We start from the raw sequence: 25,155 nt of genomic DNA, 5'->3' as shown, positions 1-25,155 counted from the left end.
GCTGGCGTAATGAGGTCTATTCTAACAGCTTGTGTGTGTATAACCTGATGAACAGCTTGAGTTTGTGTTGGGAAACTTCACACCAAAACCAAAGGGATTTGTGATGGGAATACTCTAAACTTTTATCTGCCATGAAGCGGGAATGTGTGTGTCAGTGAATGACAACGTGCCTTCTACTTTACTGGCTTAAAAATCACAGTCTCTGTATCAAGGCTTAGGAATTGTTCAGTATATCTACAATGGGCAACTCCAGGAAAATCCTGGCTTTTGACCTTTTCCCCTTTGGATATTATCCTTAGCTTAGGTAAGGTTTATCTTGGGTAAAAGGGGAACTGCATAAGTAGAGACTGACAGATCAAATCACAGCTTTGTTGCCTGACTATTCAGTTTCCTCCAGCTTTACACACGCAGTGTTTGCAAACCCTCCATTTGGCTTATTGGGCAGAGTTTTGATGTGTAAATGTGGCTTCTTATAATACCTTCCCTATGTCAACTCTTTCCTTATGCAGAATTGATGTTGTTACAGTCTTTTAACTATTCCTATTATTGCTGCAATGGTGCTGAGCTTGGAGAAGAAACTATTTGTGTTTTCAGTCACTTTGAGATCTTGGTTTGCTGTGCTGTGAAGTGCAGCGTTGGCCTATTGCTGCTTGTAGTTGTAAATGTGGATGGAATGTTGTTCCTGGATTAGCAAGACTCGGGTGCTTGGAACTGCTGCAACTTGGACGTGAGAACAGCAGCAGCAAAGTGGAGTTATCTACAGATAATACAAATGCTGAACTGAAGGTTGGAGGGGAGGTAACCACTGTGCTGGCACTCATTTCAGCCCAACAGAGGGAAAACTACGCAGCTGGGGGTTAGATACAGCCACTGCTGGGCCATCGAGTCACTCTGCCTTGTGCTTGCAAACATAGTTTGGATTCATTCCCTTCAAGTGTGAGGATTTAGTCTTGGGATTTGGCTCTTGGAATGGGAGAGGAGATGTTGCAGACCGGCAGCCCACGAGAGCCATTGCCCCATTCCAGCTTTGAATGTCATCCCTTGCCATGGTGTGTGGATCTGTCAGGCTGTTTAGCTGCGATATGACAGATTGTCCTATTAATGTGTCATCAAGTGCACTTTTACAAATTCATGGCTTGTCTACAAGTAACCTGAAAAAAAAGAGGCTGAAGTAGGAGAAGGCGCCAAAGAAAGTTAAATATTATTAACAAATAAAGTCTGCCACGTAGTTTTGATGGAATGTGAGCTCTTGGGGGATGGGTGATAGGCTGTTAACTGTTTAGGGGCTGGGTAACCTCCCTTCTTACTCTCTCTTCTCTTTCCCAAACTCTGTTTCTCCCAAAGGATGCTGTAAGACAAACCCCAGACTGTGTTCTGCTTCTTCATGTTGTGCTTGGCTTGTCCATGCCTCAGTTTCCCTGAGCTGACACATACCAGAGCTGTTGCTCCTGATCCAGTGAAGTCCTGACATTTACAGTTTGGATTACAGCAGGTAAAGGGAGTATTAAACAAAGCAAAGCTGTTGCTTGCTGGCTGCATAAAGGACTTCAAACTATGTGAGCTTCCACCTCTTATCATTCTTGGACTTCCTCATGGTCCGACCTCAGAGACATTCTTGCATCACGTTCAGTATCTGTAGAAGGAACAGGAATGTTGTAGGTGGTGGGGAACTGACAAAGATCTGCCAAGTGCTTCAAGATCTCCCTTCTGAAATGCTCGTAGATGTGTAACCTTGGGGTTTCTGTTACATTCAATAAGGAGCCCACCCTCCTGTAAAGGAATCAGCACCCACTGAGCCAGCATCTGATGAGAGCAGGGGGAGATGTATAGGACGCAGCTAAGGAGGGTGTAAAGCAGGAGTAGTGATGTGTCCATGTGTGGGGCGATGCTGAGTGCATGTTCCAAGCCACATATTTTTAGCTCTACCACACGCTCACGTAGGGTTTTACAAACTTCCCAGAAAAATGGTGATTTCCCTGCGATACCGAAGGGGAGGTACGGAACAGGGCTGAGGGGAGGGAGCAGGGAATGGGCATTGATTTAAATCTGCCTGGCACACGGGCCAGCTCCACTTTATCAGTGAGTCTAATAGGAATGTGAAGAGAATAGGCTTGACAGCTCATTAGAATGTGATCCCTCCTCCTTTTTTTTCCCTTTTTTTTTTTTCCCTGTCTTGAAGTTGATGGAAACTCATTCAGGAAAGGAGTACTTCTCTGCTGAGGTAAAGCAAAAGCTGAGGAGGGTTTTGCCAGTGTGCAGCAGGGGAAAGGAGCAGCGAGAACAATCTGATGCGGTCTACAATGAGAGGTACCTGAAACCTTCCCTGGTGTGAGGGGAGATGGAGATGAGAAAGACACAAGATTCTACATCCTGACAGCTGCTTGTGGCATCGGGGCTTGCTGCTCATTAAAGTGAGGATAAACTCAGCTAAAGAGGCAGAGAAGCTTGACTTGGGAAAACTTTACCTGTTCCTCATGGACCTGGGTACATCCCCAGATTCTTTGCTTCTCCCTGTTTTAACTTCAGTGATACAAGACATTTGTTTTCCCTTTAGAAGGCTGAGCGCTGGGCTGTGATGCTTTCAGCCTCCTCAGGAGAGCAGTGGCTGTAGCAACTTGGATTACAGTTCCTCAGCATCTTAGAAGGAAAGGATGAGGACTTGTCCCTGAGGAAAGGGAAGTATTGTTCAGGAGAGAACGGATGGAACAACTGCAACCCTGCTTTGAGCTGAACACAGTGCTTCAAATGATAGCAAGTGAAATCTCCTGTTGAAGAGCAACAACCTAACAACCCCCTAATGAGTCTGTGTTGTCAGCTCCGGCCTGACCAACTCTTGCCCTGAGCAATTTGACTTCTCTGGGTTTCATAGTTGAGTGCGTTTTAAACGAGTCTGAAGACTTATTGGGGGCGAGGGGGAGCGCCACTGCAAGGTGGGTGGCAGGACTTTCCAGGGCCTCTCGTATTTATGTAAGCTTCAGGAGGCTGAATGGACTTACCTCTTGATTCGAGTGAATCCAGATTTCCCAAACAAGTTTATCTATACCATTTCCATGTGTCCTGCTTGAGCAGAGATCGCTCCAGCAACCAGCGCATCCGGGCATGCTGCTCCTTTGACACTGCAGAGCCCGGAGGATCATCTTTAATATTCCTGACCCTTTCGGTTGTGTTTTAGAGAGCAGCCTTGGGTCTATTCCTATTGCTGGTGGTGAAGGGTTTTGTGCTTGGAGAGTGCCCTTCCTGCCTTGGCCCCTCCCTTTCCAAAATGAAGGGGTGCACCTGGGTATTTGTGGCAACTTTACTTTGTCAGCAGTTTTGCTTCTTCAGAGTTACAGCAGCAAAGAGAGAGCGAAAGATGAAGAAAGAGCCTAACCAGTACACAGAGCCCTTCAATGCCACCCTCTCGAACAGCGAGGAGCTGCACGGGCATCCCAAGGTAAGTGTTTATGTGCTGTCAGCACTGATTTCTGGCAGTAATGTGATGCTGGTTCCTTTTATCTCCCCATCTTGCCAAATTCTACTTGATTTTAAAGAGGAACGTTCTCTCTTTTGCCTCTCTGTGATTGATTTTCTTGCTTCCTGGAGCAAACACTGGAATATACAGTTTATGATTAGAACTGATTTTAGACTCTGCGTGGCTCAAGTTCCATAGGAGCTGAGTGAGTGTAAAGACTTTTTGGAGTAGTGTGTCAACTGTATCCTGTGCAGAAAGAAGGGATTAAATAAAGGCAAGTGGCTATCACAGTACAGTAATGATCCTGGGATATTAATGCATCTCTTCCTTTGCTTTTTGAAATGCTATTTCAGACTCAGGTAAACACAGTACTAACATCTGAGCATGCCTGAGCTTTCCCTGCACGGCACCTTCCCCCAGACAGGCTGTGGGGATTGACAATTAGAGAGGCATTTTTGCTGTAGGTGATCTGCTTAAGGTGATTGTGGCTCTTTAGGAAAGGATCCAGGTGATGCTGCCAGTGTGCAAGTGGCAAGTGTGAGACTGTGTGCAGGACCCCTCAGTGCCTGTAGCTGATGACTTGCTAGGCTCAGTGAGTGAATGGCAGGGTAGGATCCTTCCAGTTACGTGTTTAGGAGGATCACCCTAGGCTGAAAGCTGCAGAAAAAATCCAGTCACTTGATGTGAGCCCCCAGAATCCTACAAGATGAACATTTGCTTAGGAATAGGAGAGGGGGGTTGGGAATTAAAACCAGGATTAAGAGCAGGATGCAAAGGGAGACCACAACACTGAGAAAGAAGGGAGTCTTGCCTATCACACAGCACTTTCTCTCTGTCCCTCTCCCCCCCCTGCTCACACAAAAATGTCCCTTGTTTCGAATGGAGGTGACCTCTAAAGCATGACTTTGATCACCAGCATTAGGGCTGGCAGTCACTATAGCAATGGAGGAGCAAACCTGTCAAAAAGTGGGGCATGGCAGAGGGGGCAAGTTAGAACAATTGGGCTGCCATGGTAAATATCCTGTTCAGTGCTGTTGTGAGAGTAATTGGTTAAGGTTGGGCAAGTCTGGGAAACGGCCCTCTCTAAGAAAGCTGGCTGCTGCACTTACAATTATCATTAGGGGACTGTAAGCAGTGTGTCTTCAGCTCATTTGCTGTTGTGTGTTGCAGGGCTCTGTCAGGACAGGTTGTACAAATGCTGAGTTCTTGAGGTGCTCATAATCAATCACTTCCTTCTCCTCTCTTGAGAACTGTTGCGGTCTGCTTTTGCAGAAGGGGCCAGATCTGTATCTGGTGCAACTCAATTTGTCTATTCTGGAATTAATTTGGCTTAATGTGAAATGCATTGCAGAATATAGTCTGAGATATACATATGCAGAGTATGTTCTGATTGCAGAAGCAAGCAGAAACTGCTCCTGGTGCATCCTCCTGCAATCATACATACGTTAGTGCTAGGAGAAACCCGCTTCTAGTGGGCACCCATTAAACCTGACATTGTTTGGAAGCTGCAGTTTGTGTGTTGAAATAGTTTGCTTTAAAGTATCCATGGCAAAAGTTTGGCTGCAGAAGGAGCTGGCGAGTTCAGTGAGGGCAGGTCCTGTCCAAGGAGAGCATGACATCAAATCTTTGATGGAAATGCTTCTTAGATCTGCTTGATATCCACTCCCAGTTCTGCAGTGTGAACTCTTCTCCTTGGAATCTATTTCAGGCTCTGATTAAGTACTGCCTCTAGATGTGACTGTATTGTATATAAGCTAAGGGACTATTTTACATACACTGCAAATGCAGGGCTTAAGACTTGCCACCACTTCTGGGGTAAATGACAGTTGCCATTTACACCAAAGCATCCCAATTTGTATTCACTAAGGGAAGAAGCAAACTGGTAGTGAAGTAGTGAAGCTATCCTTACCTAACCTATCAAGGTAAAGCAAGGTTGAAAGCAGTTCTCTGTGGAGCACTGATCTCTTTGAGCCTGGAAGGTGCTTCTATGAGCAGTTCAGCTTCATGACAGGATTCCCTGCACATGGAAGGGGAAACAGCAGCAGTGTCCCATGTCGTTTCTTACAGCACACAACAGGAAAGATGGAGTTTCTATGGCCCTGTGCACAGTTAAGGCTGTTGGAAGACTCTGTTGCCAGCTGGTGGGTTTATCAAAGCAGAAGGAGCAGGGAATGAAATAGTAGCTGAGAGCAGTGATTCTTATTCATACTGAATAGGTACACGTGTTTTCCTTCTAATTAAGCAAAGCAATTTGGGACACATTTCCCTTGGGAATCCTTTTCAAATAGGAATGGAGAAAGATCCCCTTTAACATTCACAGTGCATGAATCACAGTGACACCTCTACCTAAAACAGGGAAGCAGAAGTCCCAAATCTCCTGATAAATCTGGTATTCCCAAGGAAATAGAATGTTGGGGTTTGTTTTTAAGGCTTTTCTCCAGTCTTATCCTTGCTGAGTTGCTATCAACGTGATGTGCACATGAGACTTTTGTTCTCTGACACAGATGGACTAAGAGAGAAAGTGTATTTTACTAACAGGGGTTCAGCAGTAGGAGATTGTCCAGTGGTTATATAGGGTTGACACTGATCACGAGTTACCATTTGATACCTGAGCAGAGGGATGAAAGATGGAGTCAGCCTCTTAGTGCCCAGTGAAAGGACAAGAGGCAGTGGGTACCGATTGAAATACAGGAAATTCCACTTAAATGTAAGGGAAAAAAGCTTCTTTACTGGGTCAAACACTGGGAAGAGGCCATGGAGACTCCATCCTTAGAGACAGTCAAAACTTGGTCCAGAGTAACCTGCTGCAGTTTGTAGTTCAAGTTTCATTTGCTTTGTGAGCCTTCTGTCCCTGTCAGCTATCTAGGGCTAGGTCCACCCAGTTTGTTACTTAAATCTCTCTCAGGGTGTTTTGCTTCCAGTTGAAAATAGCAGCTGATTCAATTGCACTGATTGCACTCCTCCTCAGTAAAGAGCTGTCAGTCCTAGCCTGAAGTGTGTGTTTGCATGTGGAATTGAGTATTTTGGGGCCTGACAAGTGTTAAAGCCATGGAAGAGACTGGACTGTGACCTGTCTGTAGTAGAAGATGGGTCTTGTTTTGTATCTGTCATCATTGTCAGTCTTGCTCTGGCATATCAGGAACAGGAAGGGCTATGACACATGCTTCCTAGCAATTCCTTGTGGCCCATGTAAAATAATGTTGGATTCATACACTATCAGTTCAGTGCTTGGTCTCATTTCCTAGAGCTGTTTATAAGATTTTTAAATCTCTTTGTTAAATTGTCCTACATCAGATGCAGTTTTGTGTGTTAGATGCATTCTGCTGCACCTGCTCTAGTGGTGCTGTTCAGTTGCCTTTCTATGGTGTCCCTACAGACAGAACTCTCCTGGTACACCCAGGAGTGGCACTGAGGAACATTGAAGTACAGCTAACGCATCTACAGACACATCAGTTCCTCACCCAGAGTAGCTCTTGCTCACATAAACTTGCTCACATGTTCCATTAGATCCATTAAATTCATTATGGATGTGACCACTGAAAGCAGTTTGTGTCTAAGTGGAGGGGGGAAGCTGTTTGAGAAAGCCATTTAGAGGAGTGAAGGTTATTTTTTCACCCCCAAAACCACAGTGGGAATTCAGGTGGGAATTCCATTTTGGATTTGGCTGAGATGCCAAACCTAACACTTCTGCTCAGGGGAAAACCTTGAGAGGGCTGTAAAAACCACAAGTGGTCAGGACCTTGGTTTTACATCTCATTAATAACCAGGACTGTGTGTAACAGAAGTTATTAGCAGCTGCCATAGGACTTCAACTGCTAAACCCAAAAGTGCTCTGTTGCTTTTTAACCTGTTCCAAGTCAAACACACAACTGAAATAAAGAATCTGCTCCTAATTTCATCACGCAGCTGACAAGACTCTTGCTGGTGTACATCAGGTGTAACAGCTTGTGGATGAAGAGAACTGAAATGCTTTGTCAAGTCCATTCTGTGTCTGGCAACTGCTTTGCTATTGAGCAAATAATTACTGAATGCAATTCCATCACAGATGGACAAATGCATAGAAAGCTGAGCTAAACATGCAGGGTGGTAACTTCAGGCATAAAGACTGTGATTTTGTGATGCTTTTAGGTGTACAGGCTTGCTCCCAGGTAGCTCTGTCTTCATTCTTTTATCTATCCAGACTCTGAAATGAGTTTTACCCACTTCACTTTGGTTTTTAGCAGGGATGCACACTGGATCCCAGTCCACTTCACTGTGGTTTCTAGCAGGGACGCACACTGGATCCCAGTCCACTTCACTCTGGGTTTTAGCAGGGATGCACACTGGATCCCAGTCCATTTCACTCTGGATTTTAGCAGGGATGCACACTGGATCCCAGTCCACTTCACTGTGGTTTCTAGCAGGGATGCACACTGGATCCCAGTCCACTTCACTGTGGTTTCTAGCAGGAATGCACACTGGATCCCAGTCCACTTCACTTTGTTTTTTAGCAGGGATGCACACTGGATCCCAGTCCACTTCACTGTGGTTTCTAGCAGGGATGCACACTGGATCCCAGTCCACTTCACTGTGGTTTCTAGCAGGGATGCACACTGGATCCCAGTCCACTTCACTGTGGTTTCTAGCAGGGATGCACACTGGATCCCAGTCCACTTCACTGTGGTTTTTAGCAGGGATGCACACTGGATCCCAGTCCACTTCACTGTGGTTTTTAGCAGGGATGCACACTGGATCCCAGTCCACTTCACTGTGGTTTTTAGCAGGGATGCACACTGGATCCCAGTCCACTTCACTCTGGCTTTTAGCAGGGATGCACACTGGATCCCAGTCCACTTCACTCTGGGTTTTAGCAGGGATGCACACTGGATCCCAGTCCACTTCACTCTGGCTTTTAGCAGGGATGCACACTGGATCCCAGTCCACTTCACTGTGGTTTTTAGCAGGGATGCACACTGGATCCCAGTCCACTTCACTGTGGTTTTTAGCAGGGATGCACACTGGATCCCAGTATCCCTGAATTTCAGGAAGGTTCAGCTACAGTTCAGGAATTTCTCAGGATCCAGACTCTGTTTCTTGACTGTAGATTCCTGCTGGTAGTTCCTTCCATGCTGGCTGAATCCTGGCCAGAGCCTGTGTGTGTCTCTGGGCAGTGCATGCTGTTCTGGGAGTTGGAGCCTGTGAGAACCACAGGTTCTGCTTGTGTACAGCAGTCGAAATTCCAGCTCAACTTGTCCTTTAACTGGGAGGAAATTATGGACAGAGGGGGCTCATCAGTTCTGGAGGGACAGATGCCATTGTGATTCCCAAGTGATGGCAAAAGGCCTGATTGAAAGTTCATTAAAACTTGCTGGCAAGGCTGCTGTTGATTTTGGAGGAACTGCTCCAAGTGTTAAGGACTAAACCTGATTTCACCGTGGTTAACATGAGGATTCCTCCGTAGGAGACAATACCCAGCAGCCCAGGAGGGACAAGTCCCCTTTGCTGGGATTCCAAAGCTGTTCTCAGCCCTCCCTGATACCTGAGTTGGCTGCGAGGTCTCTCTGGCTGCTGGAGGCTGCTGCTGCCAAGAAAAATAGAGGCTTGCATGCTTATTGCTGGGATTGCTCATGCATGCCATAGTAATTAAATAATAACACCACAAGGATGGAACATTCATTTTAACTGTCAATCATCCTAGGGCTGGAGAAACCGGGGAGTGCCATGACTGTCTTGTAGAGGGATTTGTAATTCAAGCAAGCCACTGGAGAGGGATGGGGGGGGTTATCCATTGATTTTGCTGGGATGTGCCATCTGGATTTCTTTTTCCTCCTTGACAAGATGTCTGCTCTGGCCTGTTTCTTCACAGCTGGAGCTCCAGAAAGGCTGAGGACATCTGTTTGTCTTCACAGCTAATGGTCGGAGCTTGCCCGTGATTGCTGGCTTCTGCTTCTAGCTGGCCTGGTTCCTTGCTTTTTAGTGGAGGGGAGTTCATGCCTGACTTGCAGCCTGCTGGAAACCAGGAATATTTGAGTGGTCTATTCCACATCCGCAGCAAATGCTGCATCCCCGTGCCTAAGACTCTCTTGGTCTTGTGCTTGCTGTGTTCTGGAAACTGCAGTTCTGAGTTCCTGCCACGTGGGCCGGCCTTTCTGAAGGACAAACTGATGTTACTTGCCTTTCCTCAGCCATTGTTCTGCTGTTTCTGCTCCAGCACTGAGGGAATGCTCCATCCTGCCAGAGATGGGTGCTTCGAGTAAGAAGATGCTTCCTTCTGTGCTGCACTGCAGCTTCGCCACAGACCTGTCAGTCCCGGTCACTGGGATAAAAAGGCATCTGATTCCTTTGGGTAAAGCATGGGCTGGCTTTTACCTGCTTTAGATTTATGAGCTTTGTTAACTTCAGTGCTCATAAATAGTGATGCCCTGTGTGGTGATGCTGCACCCATCTGCTTTCAGATGAAGTGGGGTAGGAAAGAACAAGCTTTTTCCACCAGAAACCATTAAACCTCCACAGAACTGATACATATATTCCATGTTTGTTATAGACATAAGTTGCACCTCGTGTGCTCTTCTAAGGACTTGTGCAAGCCTTGTGAACATTTGCCTGTGGACTTGATGTTTCTGTGTTACAGTAGATGGAAAGGAAAGGGCCTTCTCAGCCTGTCCTATGCTTCACACAGATCTGCAGTCAAGCAATCTGTGGCAAGAGTCTAATGCTTTATTGCGGTGACTAATCCCACAATACCTGGGATTTCCTATGCTGCTCCATTTACATTACTTTCCAATGGGATTTTGGAAAGCTATTTAAATCCTGGGTGTGGTAAGTATAAAAGGCAAATAATAATTTAGCTAAAACAATGTACTAGAACCCCTTGACTAAACGTGTGAATTCGGGCTGTCTGTAAGTGTGCTTCTAAACACAAAAGGGCTGTTCAAGACTGATTCTGGTACAGAATGCTGTTATGAATAGTTTGTCTTGCTACATTTGAGCAGGGGGAGTGTGCACAACCATAACTCAGTCTCTCATTAACTACAGTAGAATGCATGCATAGTATCATGAGGTATCTTGGGATGTCCTTGCTGTGGCTTAGAGCACAGACATGAGCTACTCTGCAGCCATATATCTGGAGGGGAGGATAAGGGGACTGCCTGAATAGAGCAATTCAATAGTAGATCTTGCTGTGGGTTGTGTCTGAGCAGTAAATCACCTACGACTATTTGCTGAATAGAGAAGGTCCGAGTTGGCTTCACAGAGTTTGAGGAGGGTGCTTAAGGAATACCCTTGCTCAGCTCACAGCACATCTGCTTCCTGGGGAGCTGCTCCTTTTCTGCTGCTTTGTCAATCATTTGTTCAGCCTGTTTGAAGCTCTTTAGTTGTGATCGCATCAGCTCAGAACAAGTGCCTTGTACTACCCCGTGTGCCTGGACGCATGCCAGAGAGAGGGAGCTTTCCAGGCTCAGAAGCATCAACATTCCTTATAACCTCAGACACAACTCCAGCAGACTTCAGATTTAACTTCAAAGCAATTCAAGCTGCATGGCTTTTTCATAGCAGATCACACAGCCGGGGCTCTTTTCTCCTGCTATAGCCCTGCTATTTCCACCTCACATTTGCAGTCCTCCTTTGCTGCTTCTAAGTGGCACTAGAAACGTTACTAAAACTCACTCTGGTACTCTGAGAAGTGGCAATGCTTTAGGGAGCCAAGTGGGACAGGCAGTGAGCAAACGTAGCTGTGTTTGCTAATCTGGCAGCACTGGAAACGCCTTGCAAGGTCACTGGGACTGTTAAGGCCACTGAGTATAGAGCTGTGATGTTCGAGCTGCGGCAGAACTGTCTGGTGCTGTCAGACCTAGCAGGAGCTTAATACTCAGGGCAAACACTTTTAGACCTGGAAAGTGCCTTTGCTTCTATGCTTTCCCCACAACCAGCTTGTTTTCTTCCTCCCAGATGGTGATAGATCAATATTGACTTACATAAACTTGTAAAGGCCTAGGAATCACTGTAAATGTCACTCTTGTGTTGCTTTCCTGCTGGAATTCTCCTCTCTACCTGTTCTGTCTCACCAGGAGAATTAAAACCAGGTTTATGGAGTGAATTCCAGGAGTTTTCACTAGGCATAAGGGGGGGGGGGGGGTGGTGGTGTTGGTTGCTTGTTTGTTTTATGGATTTTTCTCCTCTCTACCTGTTCTGTCTCACCAGGAGAATTAAAACCAGGTTTATGGAGTGAATTCCAGGAGTTTTCACTAGGCATAAGGGGGGGGGGGGGTGGTGGTGGTGTTGGTTGCTTGTTTGTTTTATGGATTTTAAGTGTTCATTGCAGCTTTTCCTCTCTGGCTCTTTCACAAATGGCTCTCAATACTTCAGCATAGTTCATGGAACCCTAGGGGGGCTTGTGTGCATTTATCCTCACTGTGATGGGCATCTGGGATGCTGATGTGTCAACAGATTGGAGCCTGCAGAGTTAGCATTTCATTGCCCTTGGTAAGAGCATGGCAGGGCATTGGTAACCAGTGATTTCTGGTGCCTTTTTCAGGTTTAAAGTTACAAGTTCATTCTAACCAAGTTTGAGCACTGTTTGATCACTTCTGGTTGTCTCTGGGAGTAATGGGAATGAGAAAGTCTAATAGGAAGTGGACCCAAATTCATAGACAGACCCCCTCTTCTACCCAGGCTCCGCTTAGAAGGGATCCAGAACTAGGCAGTGTAATGTCAAAGCTTCTCTAGATACTTTCTCTATGGCTATGGTATACTTCCAGAACATAGGAATGGGCAAGGGAGTTAAATGTGCCAATGGACAAACTGGCACTGACGTGGACTTTGGTTGTCATTGTGAGCTCTTTTCTTTCTGTGTGCACATTTGTCACTCCACAGCCTCTGATTTGAAAGTTCTGGAGCATTTCAAGGTTTTCTGTACATTTTAATCTCCTGTATTGCTTGATTGATCCAACTGATTTGTATCGGATGCCAGTGATGAACAATCCCTGGCATCTGGGCAGGTTTTCTGTGGTACATAAGAGGACTGTCAGAGGGCTGAGAGTCTCAGCAGCTAAAGGTCCCTGATGTACACCGGCTCCCAGCTCCTTGCTCTTACTGGTTCCTTCTGGTCTGGAAACTTTGCATTCTCTGAATCCATGCGATTCAATGGGATACAGAGGTACAGGGAGCTACAGTGATGACCCAGTGATACAGGGTCTTTGTTCTTGTTTCTCTCTAGGTCCTAGAATCTCCAGATCCTCGAATCACAGACCCACGGCGGACCTGGATCTCCTTTGTTCACCGCCCAGATGATGGCAACACCTCTAAAAGGAAATGCAAAGGCAAAGACAAGAAACTAGTAGGTTATTGCTCTGCTGCCATCAGCTAATACATGTGCACTGCAGCTTCCCTTCCTACACTGATGTGCAAGGTGTTTCCTATGCTCCAGCTTTTGCCTGGGTGCTCCTTGACCATATGTGCACTTTTAAAGTGCTGCTTTTAATGATCTCCTTCTATTTCTGAGGGAGCTGATAGGCAGGAGTGCTTCCATGCAGGCTTACTGCAGTTTTGTTGAGGAAACAGGAACTTCGTCCATCAAAATAGCCCTGATAACACTGTTGTGTTCATGCCTCTAGTTTAAAGCTTTGAATGAACTGTTTCATTTTTCCCAAGACCTCTACTGTTGCACCAATATTCATGTATGTGACCACTGTAAGCAAAATATATTAATATTAATATCTATATTAATATCTATCTAAGATATTAATATATGTTATATTACTATCTACCCAAAGTGTAGCTAGATGGTTATTCTGGTTAGAAAATAGAATAAGAAGCTTAAAGGCCAGTATGATTTGGTGCTACAAGAAGATACAGAAGCAGCAAACTTAGTGTTGTGCCTGTTGTGCTTCACGCTGTATAAAGGTACTTGAAGAACCAGTTGGTGTTTACCTGAGCAAAGTTTATCCTCCTACATAAAGATGGGAGTGAATTCCAAGTGCTGGAATTCACAGCTGGCTGGAGACCGGCTTAAGATTTACTGCATCAGGCCTATCTATAGTTGAACTGAGAGTATTGGGTGCTGCTCACGTGGCTGTAGGACCGGCTCATGGCTGAGAGTGTTCTGGTTCTATCAGTGCAACAGCCTGCTTCTAATTCACCTGTGTTTCTTTGGTTACTTCCTTAGCGTGGCCTTGTTGGACCCCCAGGACCTCCTGGTCCCCAGGGGCCTCCAGGAGCACCTGGTGCTGAAGTCACCCGGGAAGTCCTTCTGCAGGAGTTTAAGGAGATACTGAAAGGTAAAGACTGTGTTTTGTGCCGCTGTGAGCTGCCTCTTTTGGTGAGCACCATGGCAAGTGAAGAACTGGCTTTGAAAGCACTCCCCTATCTGGGAATCAAAAATGTGACAAAATGTTTCCCCATTGCTGCTTAGTTCAAATTGAAGAGTTAAATGCAGAACTAATGGCTTCACAGACCAGGCTCTTAAACTAAGCCTTTCCTATACCTTTTCTTTCCCCAGAAGCCATTGAGCGCCGAGCATCCCTGGCTATTTCAGCCCATCCTAGCCAGCTGCCTCCCCTCCTGCTCTCCTTGGAGGAAGTTTCGGCCCACAGACGTGTCGAGGAGGCATTCCACTGCAAGCTAAAAGGACAAGTCGTTGTAGACAAGAAGACCCTGGTAGAACTTCAGAATTTCCAGTCGGTGAGAAGGGATTACAGACTGAACCTGTGCAACTCCACAGCAGCCACTATGCGTAGATCAGCTGTAGTCCCCCTCGTCTGCAAAGCTGCTGGGTGGCTCTGTGGCTAAAGGTGCTTCCTGAAAGGGCAGACTAATCCCTCAGGCTTGGATACTATGAATACAGTGCTGCCTTTTCTGTGATTGACAGAAGTAGGATCTCATATGGTGATGTGACATGGTTTATTAGTGATGGTCTTGGCAGTCCTGGGGTAAAGGTTGGACGTGATGATCTTAAAGGTGTTTTCCAACCTAGTTGATTCTATGATTTCAGTGCTGAAGCTCACTGCAGTTAGATGGACATTTAGCTTCCTGACAAACCCAAGAGGCAGCCTTTCCCCGCCTCTAGCTGAACCTCATTACAGTTCTTACTGAAGTTCTAACAGGTCTGTGCAAGAGAGGGCTGTCTCACAGGTCCAAACAACAGTCAGGTTTTGTTTCAGTTAATGATGGAGAAAGACTTGTCCATGTCTGCCATTAGTGTGAAGGAGCTGTTTCTTGTTTCAGTGCACACCCTGTTTAATTCCAAAGTAATGTTTAGATGTAGAAAAATGGCAGAGGCAGACAGAAGCCATTGGTTATGGATTTGTGAGGCCAAATAAGAGCCCAGACATCATTTTTTTAGATAGACCAGTCCTGATGCTCAAATTCTTTACTTCATATCTTATAGAAGACTAGCAAATATTACCTCTATAATTTCATTACAATCATGTTATAATGATGAGCACACTACCAGGAGATGCTGTAGGTCAGCATAATCACTGTTACAAGCAAGCTGTTGAATCTGCTATTAAAACTCTTACTAACCAGCTGCAAATAGGGCCTGAATCTGAAGTACAGATGTTAAGCAATGTAATAGCTACAACCAAATAGTTCCTTGGTAATTGAGGGGAATTACTCCAGACTCTGGAGTCACAAAGACTGTCTAATAGCGAAAGGCCTTCAGGTATGTGGTTGCTTTTGTGATGTGCTAAGAAGCGTTTGAAGACTATGAACAGGAAATATGGCTTTCCTCAGCAGGGTTTGTAACAGTGCCCATGTAGGAAGGTGCTGAGCTTCCCAGCTGCCCTGAGTCCCATTTTGGAAGAAGCTTGCCCAGCAGATCCTTTCCTATGGAGCAGTTTTGCTGCTAGGACCTCTCCCAGCTGCAGGACTAGAGGCAGTGGTTATGTTCTAAACAAGGTGCTTTCCTGGACCTTTCCCAGATATACTTATGGAAGCCTGGTTTGACAGCACTGTGGGTGCTGGCATGGAGGCAAGATTGTACTTGAAGTGTGGGCAGGGCTAAAGAGATCTGCTGCCTCATTAATGAGGAGGGAAAATGTGAATAAAGACATCTCAGCAATCAGTGTGTAGGCTGATGCTTCCCATGCTTTGTTATCCCATGCCTAGCTACTTTCTAATTGCTCCTGGCCCTGAAGCTGCTGTGGGAGGGCTGGCAGGGCTCTGGATGCCAGCCTTTCATTTCAGCTTTGGGACAAGAAGTGTCTGGTTTTAGCTTGTGCTCTGATATAGGGGAATTTGCAGGGAGGGAGACAGTGGATGTTCTTGCAAATATGAAAACATTGGCTTTGAACAGTCCAAGGGGGAGAGAGAGAGATAATTCCTTTGCCTCCATTGCGTCAGTTTAATAGTGTGAAGAAGCCAACAGTTTGCTACTTCTCAGTGCAATGATAAGGATTGACTCTAATTCCTGGATTTGGACCTTACCCAAAGCATTCTGAGATAGTGGAAAGACCCTGTGTCAGGATATCACTTCTACACTGTCATTTGAGGATGGTGTCTAAGTCACTCCGACCTTGAGTACGAGTGCATCATGGTTTTCTCATCCTCCCATGCTAAATTTCCTCCAAGAATATTCCCTCCTTCTTTTCCTCTTGGTCTCACAAATTCCTTGGTATCTGGAATGAAATTCCCCACACTTCTTCCTCCTGTATCTCATTGTTTGAGGTTTCTAACGATTGCCTCTTGAAAGGCTTTCAGGATGGTACTTTACCCAGCCAGGATTGAAGTAACTGCAGCCTCTGACATGCCATGGAAGTGGGGTTTATCTGGAACCCAGGAATGTTACTGGAATCACACCATTTAAGATTAAGGTGGTCCATGTGCTTTGCAGTCCTGGTTTCTCTAGTGCCTTAAGGTCCAGCTAAATGTCTGCCTCTGGCACCTGAATGTTATTGCTGCTTCAGGAGAGTGGAGCATCCTCTGCACATTGTGGCTGCTGTGCAGGCACAACTGAGCTGTTTCCTTATATACCGGCTAAGTCAATGCATTGCTTTCCATGTTGTTTATTACTGAGAAGTGAAACACCTCAATCCTCTGTGCATGGTTCCCATTTTCCACCCAGAAATAAACTACAGAGTGCACGAGGAAGATGAACTGAGGAAGAGAAGCTGGCCTTGTACAGAATGGCTGTACATAAGTCGTTCGTTTGCTGTTGGTCTGCTCACTGAAATGACTGTGTGCAAGTGGTTAGCTCGCAGCTAGAAATCCCTGCAGTGTTCGAGGCAGCAAATGCAGCAGGAGCTCTCATTGGCATGGGCTTTAATGGAATCTTTTGCCCAGAGAACCTCACCCTGCCTTGTCTATTTCTCTGAGCAAAAAGAATAACAAAGCCACAGAGGGCATGAAGAAACAGGAATGTTTTATCAGTGATAATTTACTGGTGCCTAAAATTGCCTTCCATGCCCAGCCAGTGGGTTTGGAATTATGCTGCTGATTCTGCTAATAGCTGTAACAAGAAAGGAATGAATTAACTATGCAGTGCAGCTTTACACATACAGGGCTTGGATCTGCTCTTTCAGTGAGATAAATCCAAAATACCATTGCCAAAAATGATGATGTAGTGATAGCATAAGAACAGAATCAAGCTCCTTCCATAGTCTTTGTTGTTAGGTTAGATGATACATTGACCATATGTATATGCAAAGAAAACAGAGCTCCTTTTTTGTTATATATATGCACATGGGCATATACATAGTCTAGTGTGAGGCATCCCTGCCCATAGCAGAGGGTTGGAGCTAGATGATCTTAAGGCCCTTTCCAACCCAAACCATTCTATGATTCTATACATCAGTGCACATTGATAAATATATAAAAAAGTATATAAACATATGAAATGTAGCTGTTCTGCAGCTCATTATCACTGTTTTGCCATTATACTTATGGGAGGTGTCCCTGCTGTTGCAAACATGGATATATTTTCCCCACCATCTGCATACATAAATCATTTCCAGCCCTATGAAATATTAAGGCTTCAGCTAGATCGAGTGAAGAAGGAATTTCTCTTTGAGCCTTGCCTGGGATTTGCTGACTCAAGGCAGGTTAGTCATTGCACTCCTTCTACCATGTGGTAACTCTATAACAAACACCACCAGACCCAAATATGTGCAGCTTTACTTCCCATCAAAGAGAAAGCTAAGGGTGTTAATCCTACCCTGCACTGTGAAAGCTCTCAATTCCTGGCTGTGATGAACTAGAATAGCAAACAACTTCCTTCTAGTACTTGAACAAAGGTGTTCCACTATATTTTTAGCCTAACAGCACCCATGGCAACACTGCTACAAACTTCACCCATGTATCAGGCCCCTTTCACCACCTAATAGCGCAAACCATACTCAAATGCTGGGTTATTATGTGTTGTGCATGGTTTTGGGGTATTTGAACCAGGTTTGAACAGCTCTTCTGTGCCTTAAGCCCAGTGCAGAGCACACCTCTCAGGACAACGCTCACACTGCACAGAATGCCCTTGTGGTGGAAGCAGAGGCTGCCTAATGTGCTGCCTTGGCCCAGTGAAGCTGCTTCTCCACCAGCTCCAGCTTCAGGCTGAATCTGAATCTGAGGCCAAAGCAAACAATAAACATTTCTCCTCGAGTTTGTTTTAGCCCGAGTCAGATCGTGGGCTGTGAGTTTGACTCAGAGCTGCTTCCTGGACAGGAGGAGATGCTGCGGGGTTTTGCTTATTCTGGAGAACCCAAAGCTAGAACGAAATGAAACTGAGTATGGGATGTGTAAGGATCCAAGCGGTTGTTCTTCAACAGTATCAAAGCTGCCTGACTTAGACCTCAAGTGGGTAGAGCCCCATAGGAGTGTTTCCTCTGTACTTGTGTCACAAAACAATGCATAAGGTCCCATTTTTAAGCCTGGGGACACTGCTTGGCCCCATCTAGGAAGTGTTTGGGAGCAGTAGGGATCTTTTGACTCATGTAATGGGAGATCATATAATGCTCCATCCCTGGCAGTGCTCAAGGCCAGGTTGGACAGAGCCTTGGGTGACATGGTTTAGTGGGAGGTGTCCCTGCCCATGGCAGGGGTTGGAACTGGATGATCTTAAGGTCCTTTCCAACCCGAACTATTCTATGATCTTGTGTATCAGAACATCAGTGGAGGCTAGAAGTCAACAGGACCGGCAAAGCATTAGGGATGCAGTGAGCACAGTGAGTCAAGATGGGTTAGAAGAGCTCAGCAGTGAGCAAAAAGAGCATCTTCATGTCTCATACTGATCATTTTGCCTCCTGTGGGTTCCAGAGGCTGAGAGAGAACCCATCTGGAAGGTGTGTTCTGGGGAGACAAGGCAGTAGCTTTGTTCTCATGCACGTAAGCTTGTTCTTTGTCACGGGCAGAGGTGATTGTTGGGGTGCTGGGCACTTGTTCAAGGTCTGCTTTTCCCATCTTACAGCCTCTGGCCAAAGGCGCTTTCCTCCGGGGGACAGGACTGAACCTGGCCACAGGGCGTTTCACAGCACCCGTGTCCGGCATCTACCAGTTTTCAGCCAATATCCACATTGGTGAGTGGTGCCCACAGAAACCGATCCTGTACTGCTTGAGAGGTGCAGGATGGAGCCCTGCAGAACTCTCTGGGTCCTGTCTGATTTGAAGCATGGGTAATGGCAGTATTTTGCAGTGAGCTCTCCCTTTGGTACCATGGCCCAAACCCCTGTCCTTAGAGCTGGGTACTTTCACAGACTGAATGCCACAGCAGGCTGCTCCATGCAAGCCAAGCACATAACACTCCCTATGGGTGATATTCATGTGTGGAAGTTACAGCTTCAATGGACTACAAGGGGACAGCCTGCCTCATCATGGTCTTCACCACGGGCTGCAGGGGGTTGGACTAGATGACTAAATGACCTTTAAAGGTCCTTTCCAACCCAAACTATTCTGATTCTAAGCGTGTTATCCCAAAGGTGCTACCACCATTGCTGATTTACTTGGCTTTGGCCAGTGGTGGGTATGCATTGAGCCAGCTGGCATTGGCTCTATCAGACACATAGAAGTTTCTAGCACCTTCTTACAGAAGCCCCCTCCCCAAACAATGCCATGCAAACCCAACCACGAGCCATAAGATTCATGGTGTCTCTGCTAAGCCAGACACCAGCAACTGGTGCTCTGTGATGTGCTTATATTGCTTCTACTGCTTCCTTCAGATCACAGTGAGCTGAAGAGTAAACTCCAGCTCCGAGCCAGAGACAACGTCCGAGTGCTGATCTGCATCGAATCCTTGTGCCACCGATACACGTGAGTTACAACAACGCTGCTGTGGCAACTGGTTTCCTCAGATGGGCCAATGATCCAATCAAGTGTGGAAATCGGGTTCACCAGCAGTGAATTTGATATGATAAATGCCTGTAGAACTTCTCTGAGGAGAGATTCCATCTGGCCCTTAGCTTTTAAATGTTTTTTTTTATGCTGGTTTGTAACTTTTCAGTGCCAGTTGTTCTAAATAGCTGAATACTGCACATCTTGAGAGAAGTGTGAATGAAACTGGATGTAGCTGAAGATGCTGAATGCTCAGCTATCATCACAAACAGAATGAGAGAAACACTTCAGATTAGTGCCAGAGGTTCAATTTTGATGATTTCAGCTGCATCCTGTATGCACCACAGCATCTCACTCATGTTGCCATGGAAGTGCTGCAGTGATGAGGAGAACGAATAGGTGGAAAATAGAGGTGAATGACTTAAGTTTTGCTTCCCTGTTCTGGTGAATGTGAGCACAAGAGTTACCTGAATAGCAAGATTCCTCGTGGGTCCATGGAAAACTCCTGTGCCTTCCTCATTGCAGGAGCTGAAAGCTCTTAGAATCTGCTTTTAGCATCAGCAGATTCATCGTTGTCTCTGAGACACCTCTCATGTGGTGGGTGAGAGTGTGACTGGTCTGTGGCATGGAAGGAAGATGGGTTGAGGGATGAGAACCTGTCTGGACAGACACTGCTGGCAGAGGCTGAGCTGCCTGCCACTGAGGCTTGTAGAATTTCCTGGGGATGTCAGCACACACAGTCATTCATTGAGGGAGCTGAAAGAGCCCTGAGGGCTTTCGGCTGAGAGAGATGGAAACTGGGAGGCAAGGAGACAGTTGGAGTAAAAGAGATTAATGGTGGGAAGTTCCCACCCAAGCCAGGCTTTTGGCAGGATAGGACACACGGATTGTGCTCTACAGTCAAGGTGGTGCCAAGTGACTTGCTCTCTTTGGGCCAAATTCCCCTACCTCTCATGCATCTTATTTCCTTGCAAGGGGGCTGGAAACAGCACGTTTGCACTTGCTAGGTTTTGTCACCATCACTTCATGGAAAAAAGTGAGGAAAGGCGTTGGATTTCTTGGGAAAACAACTAGATCTGCTGCCACTGGCTGGGCAGATTTCAGAGGAAGCAGGCATGGAGCTCTGCGCTTTCATACTGCTTTGGAGCTGTTGTGGCAGTCAACAAACTGGGATAACTGGTACACAGGGAAATCTAAAGGGGGTGTGCAGCACCTCTTCAGGGGTAGGGGACGGAGACTATAGGACCTCCAGAAAGGCCTCTGTGAAAGAAGGTGGCTCCAGCTGAGTTCTGCATTCACAATCCTGAACCCTCTGTAGGTCTTCCATTAGACCTACCTTGAGGACAAGGTTCTACTGTTCTCTCTTCAAGGCAGTTATCACAGCTAGAATCAGGTCAACATTCCACCTGCTTAGTAGAGATGGGCACTAGAACCACCAGGCCCTATTTCTAGGGAGCTCATGAGACTATAGTCACTCCACATACATCTGTTGTGACTTCCTGAGGCGTTTAACCTGTTGTTTTCCTTTGCTACTGTTTAGGTCTTTGGAAGTCATTGCTGGTCTGGAAAGCAACAGCAAGATCTTCACTATCTATGTCCATGGCTTACTGCAGCTGCAGGTAAGCCTATGGAAGCTGGGAATCACTGTGCTAATTTGCTTGGCAGGCTGTGTCGTTCTTTAGTGGCAAGGCTGAATTCCCACCTGGAGATGGGGAAGACTTTATTAACCTTCTTTCTAAGGTTAAAGAAGTTAAAAGCCTTACCTGGGGTGATTAGAGAGAATCTGGGGCAGCAACAGGAACAAAAGCCAGACCTGTGTTAAATGTTCTGATTTCAAGCTACAGAGGTAACCTTCCCTCTAAGAAATGACAGTATTCCATTGCTCACATCTCCCCTAGCATTGTCAAGGTACAATTCTACTTCCCATTACATAGAAAGGAATCTGAAGCATGGATGACTTACTTGGCTCGTCACCCAAAAAGATGCAGGTGCAGTAAGGATCTAAGTAATAAACCTATAACACAATTACACATCTTCCCCCAGGTCAAAGCTGCACTAAATGAACAGGTCAGATCCTGTTCCCAGAGCCACAGAAAAGTGCAGGAGACCCCTGTGTTTAGTCCACAGTAGTGAAATGCTTTCCCCCTCTACCTTTTTACACTGGGATGAACTGTCAGATACTTTCCTTTCCCTCTCATTCCCTCTGCAGGCTGGCCAGTACACCTCCATATTTGTCGACAACAGCGCTGGAGCCCCCATCACCATCCAGAATGGATCTGATTTCATGGGCATGTTAATGGGTGCATAGCATCATCTGCAGCAGGGAAGGATACGGATTAGAGCCTTGCAGTGTATATTTGACTGAAGAAACCTTTACTTTGCCTCTTGAAGACTGCTTCCTGTTGGCATCCTTTTAACCAGGCAAAGAGCCTTTCCCTTCACAGCTACTTCAGCTTGCTTTCGGAGACTACTGCTTTTCAAGGTCCACACCAGTTCATTCATCATAAAGAATACACTTTTATCATTCAGAAATGAGGTCTGTGATATTGAATTTGTGCTTCACCAGTGCTCACTGAACAATAGGCTGAGGTTTGGCATTTGTTACGTTAGAACACAATAGCACTTGTAATCAGCGTGTCTTTTGGGATTGACTGTGTGGTGCTTGAGTTTGTAAATGAAGGATTGAGAGGGGAAGTAAAACAGTGACTATATTCTATGTGTTGGGGAGGAAGGAGACAAGGGTTTGCCAGCAAAACCGCTTTTTACACTCAGCTGTAAATGGTACAAGCCCTCTCTCATGTTCAGAATTGGATGTATTGACAAGTAGTATGTTGAATTCTCAGACAATGCCTGCTTCAGAAATGGGAATCCAAGGGCTGAACTCTTTAATTGTGGTTCTTTACATCTAAGTATTGCCTTGATGCGATTGATGGAGTGAATACCTCGCTGCCTGTAAATTTGGGCTTTATGAAATGGTAAGGCCAATGGCACCAGTTCTAGCAGGAACTCCCCTACTTGTGTTCTTATGTTTTAGTAAGATACACGTGTGGGTTTGTTAATGTGTCAAATGCATCACACTGGTTGTCAAAGCCTGGCAAAGGCAGTGGGGAGAGCAGCCTTGGATCAGGTATGTCATCTGCTTGGTGCTTGTTCAACTGCAGGGGAACAGTGGCCGGGATCACAGGGAGTCTGTCTGAGCTCTGCTTGGGTTAAAGTGCTCACAAAGACCATCTAAAAGACCATCCGGTGAATGTTCCTGGATGTAAGCATGTGAGATCCAGCCCCAAAGTGTTCTGCATACAGCTCCAGGATATAAAGTCCTTTAAAGAGAGTAAAAGGGTGTTGATGTTTCAAGGTGTTACCCAAGATGCTGTAACATCCTTGTTGTTCAAAAACCCCACTCATGTAATGAACCTCTGTAGCTTTCCCATCCAACAGACCCCTGGCCCTTGTATTGATCCAACAGTGCCACAGTGTCATAAATAGGTGGTAGCAAAGCCCAAATTGGAGTCCAGATACTTGTTCTGGAATGTCTGCAGGGAATGGAGCACATCCCTTTGATCACTGTGCTCCATTTTTGATTAACTACAATATCTTTGTGCAATGAAAACACACACTGCTGGGGCCAGCAGGAGGTGTGGAAACAATGTCATCTATTGCTGGGTCTGCTGTTCAGGTTGATCAACCCGTGATGTCCCTACAAGCTTCAGTAACACTGCTGATGGAGTTGGTGGCAAGCAAAGATGTCTTAGTTCAAGAGCTGTAAACCAGGCATGAAACTGGCTTTTTCATCTCCATTATAAATACCTTGAGACAGATCTTTAAGGGTGCTAAATGGTATTATTTTGTCCTTTAGGAAGAACATTCAAGTGATGCCTACAGGAAGAGGAAGGGAGAGGGTATGATCAGGGTACAGGGAGTAATCAAGTAGTGCTGTTACACAAGTACACACGGGTGAATTCGCTTTTTAATCAAAGGGATGTGGCTGTCCTAACTGGACCTGTATGACTGTCTAAAATACAGCAGCTATCAATGTCCATATATTCATTCCTGCTCCACAATACATGCCGGAATTCCTATGGATTTTTTTGTGGTACACTTTGGGGAGAACATGCTATTTAGAGGCACAGCAAGTAGCAAGAGTCATCATTTCTGGAGCTTCAGGAAGCAATGTAACACATGAATTCATCACTAAACCCTATCAATAAAGATTGGCTTTGATGGAGTAAGTGGAGTAAGGGCACACAGCCCCTATCCCAGCATGTATTACTGTATGTTGTACTGTGTATCTGTAATAAATGGGGCTGTTTCCTGCATGACTTGCAGCGACAGAATCCAAGTGGTGTGACATGCAGCATATGTTGTGTATCTATAGGTGGGTTTGAGCCAAGTCTCACTGTTGAGTAAATCAGAGTTATAATATTTATTTTGCTGTAGAACTAAAGCTGTTTGTCACACTTTGGTTTGGGATTTGTGACTTATTTCTCCCCCCTTCTTTGCTGTGTTTTACTCTTACCATCTCCTTAGTAGGAGACTAACTGTTCTGCCTTTGTACCTCTTCTCCCTTATGTATATAAGAAGCGCTGTCCCCATGGGTGCTTCCCCAGTGTACTAGGAGCTGCTGGAATGCCTGCTGCCCCTTAAGGAGCTTTCTTCTGCATCACCAAAGTCTTTCAGCCAAAAGACTCCTATTTCTCCCTTCTTTTCCCTCTTCTTTCCCCATTCTTTCCCCTCCCCCCCCCCTTTTCTCCCTCCTATTCCCTCCCCTATTTCCCCCCCTATTTTTTCCTTTTTCCCCTAATTTTTTCCTTTATTCCACCCCACCCCCCTTTCTTAAAGAGTCTTTTAGCTCTGAATGCTCCCAGGCCTCAGTTCTCTTGTACCTTGGCTCTTCAGCAGCACTTAGTGTAAGTATGAGAAGGTCTGACCAGCAGTCAGATGGGTCAGAGGGGTGGAAAGAGCCCTGCAGGGAGCTGAGGCTGGGCCTCCAACCCCGTGACTGATGTGGACACTTGGCTCCTGGCTGGGCTGTGCCTGGGACAAACACTGTGCAAAGCTTCTGTGCTGTTTGGAGTGAGGAGATTAATGGTGTGCGAGGCTGCTCCTCTCTAGGCATTACATTTATAGGCCAAGAAACTACGAGCTCAAGAGGACTGAGTTCAGGCTGAAGAAGTTGTTTATAACAGAATAAACCCCACGTACTCGAGCTGATGGTTTAATGGCCAAGGATGTTAATCCCACCCAGTGGCAGTGGCTCTCTGTGGCACGCAAGGGGAGAAGTCTAAAAGAGGGGACAAATTAAATGCCCTTTTTTTGTTTCCTGGATGCTTCCAGCATGCCCAGTGCTCTATCTATGTGCTGTGGCAGAAGGATATGATGGGGACATCTCACTATTGAGGTGTTAGCAGAACAGCAAACACAACTAGTTGCTGCATTTTTTATGCCCTTCCTCTACAAAAGCCTCAACCCATCTT

General features: G+C 45.9%; 1 protein-coding gene across 1 annotated transcript; it reads left to right on the top strand.

Annotated features, from left to right (window-relative positions):
- The first annotated feature begins 612 nt into the window (after positions 1-612).
- Positions 613-23,067, top strand: C1QTNF12 (C1q and TNF related 12). Its single transcript, XM_057407243.1, has 9 exons — positions 613-1,995; positions 2,180-3,433; positions 12,645-12,764; positions 13,593-13,704; positions 13,926-14,107; positions 18,822-18,930; positions 19,570-19,660; positions 21,222-21,300; positions 21,891-23,067. The coding sequence occupies exons 2-9, from the start codon at positions 3,263-3,265 to the stop codon at positions 21,987-21,989; spliced, it is 963 nt and encodes a 320-aa protein (XP_057263226.1). The 5' UTR covers positions 613-1,995; positions 2,180-3,262; the 3' UTR covers positions 21,990-23,067.
- The last annotated feature ends 2,088 nt before the right edge of the window (positions 23,068-25,155 follow it).

The sequence above is a fragment of the Pezoporus wallicus genome, unplaced genomic scaffold (assembly GCF_028554395.1).
Source record: "Pezoporus wallicus isolate ANWC-B61680 ecotype Strahan unplaced genomic scaffold, APGP_CSIRO_Pwel_v1 contig_14689, whole genome shotgun sequence".
NCBI lineage: Eukaryota > Metazoa > Chordata > Aves > Psittaciformes > Psittacidae > Pezoporus > Pezoporus wallicus.
The sequence above is the reverse complement of the archived record's forward strand: the minus strand, read 5'-3'. Positions and strand labels throughout refer to the sequence as shown.

What these genes read in the sequence shown, in the direction of transcription:
- C1QTNF12 (XM_057407243.1), top strand. Translation starts at nt 3,263, where the DNA reads ATGAAGGGGTGCACCTGGGTATTTGTGGCAACTTTACTTTGTCAGCAG. An exon ending in GTTTAAGGAGATACTGAAAG is followed by an intron (nt 13,705 to 13,925) that starts GTAAAGACTGTG and finishes TTCTTTCCCCAG; the next exon opens with AAGCCATTGAGCGCCGAGCA. An exon ending in TCCTTGTGCCACCGATACAC is followed by an intron (nt 19,661 to 21,221) that starts GTGAGTTACAAC and finishes GCTACTGTTTAG; the next exon opens with GTCTTTGGAAGTCATTGCTG.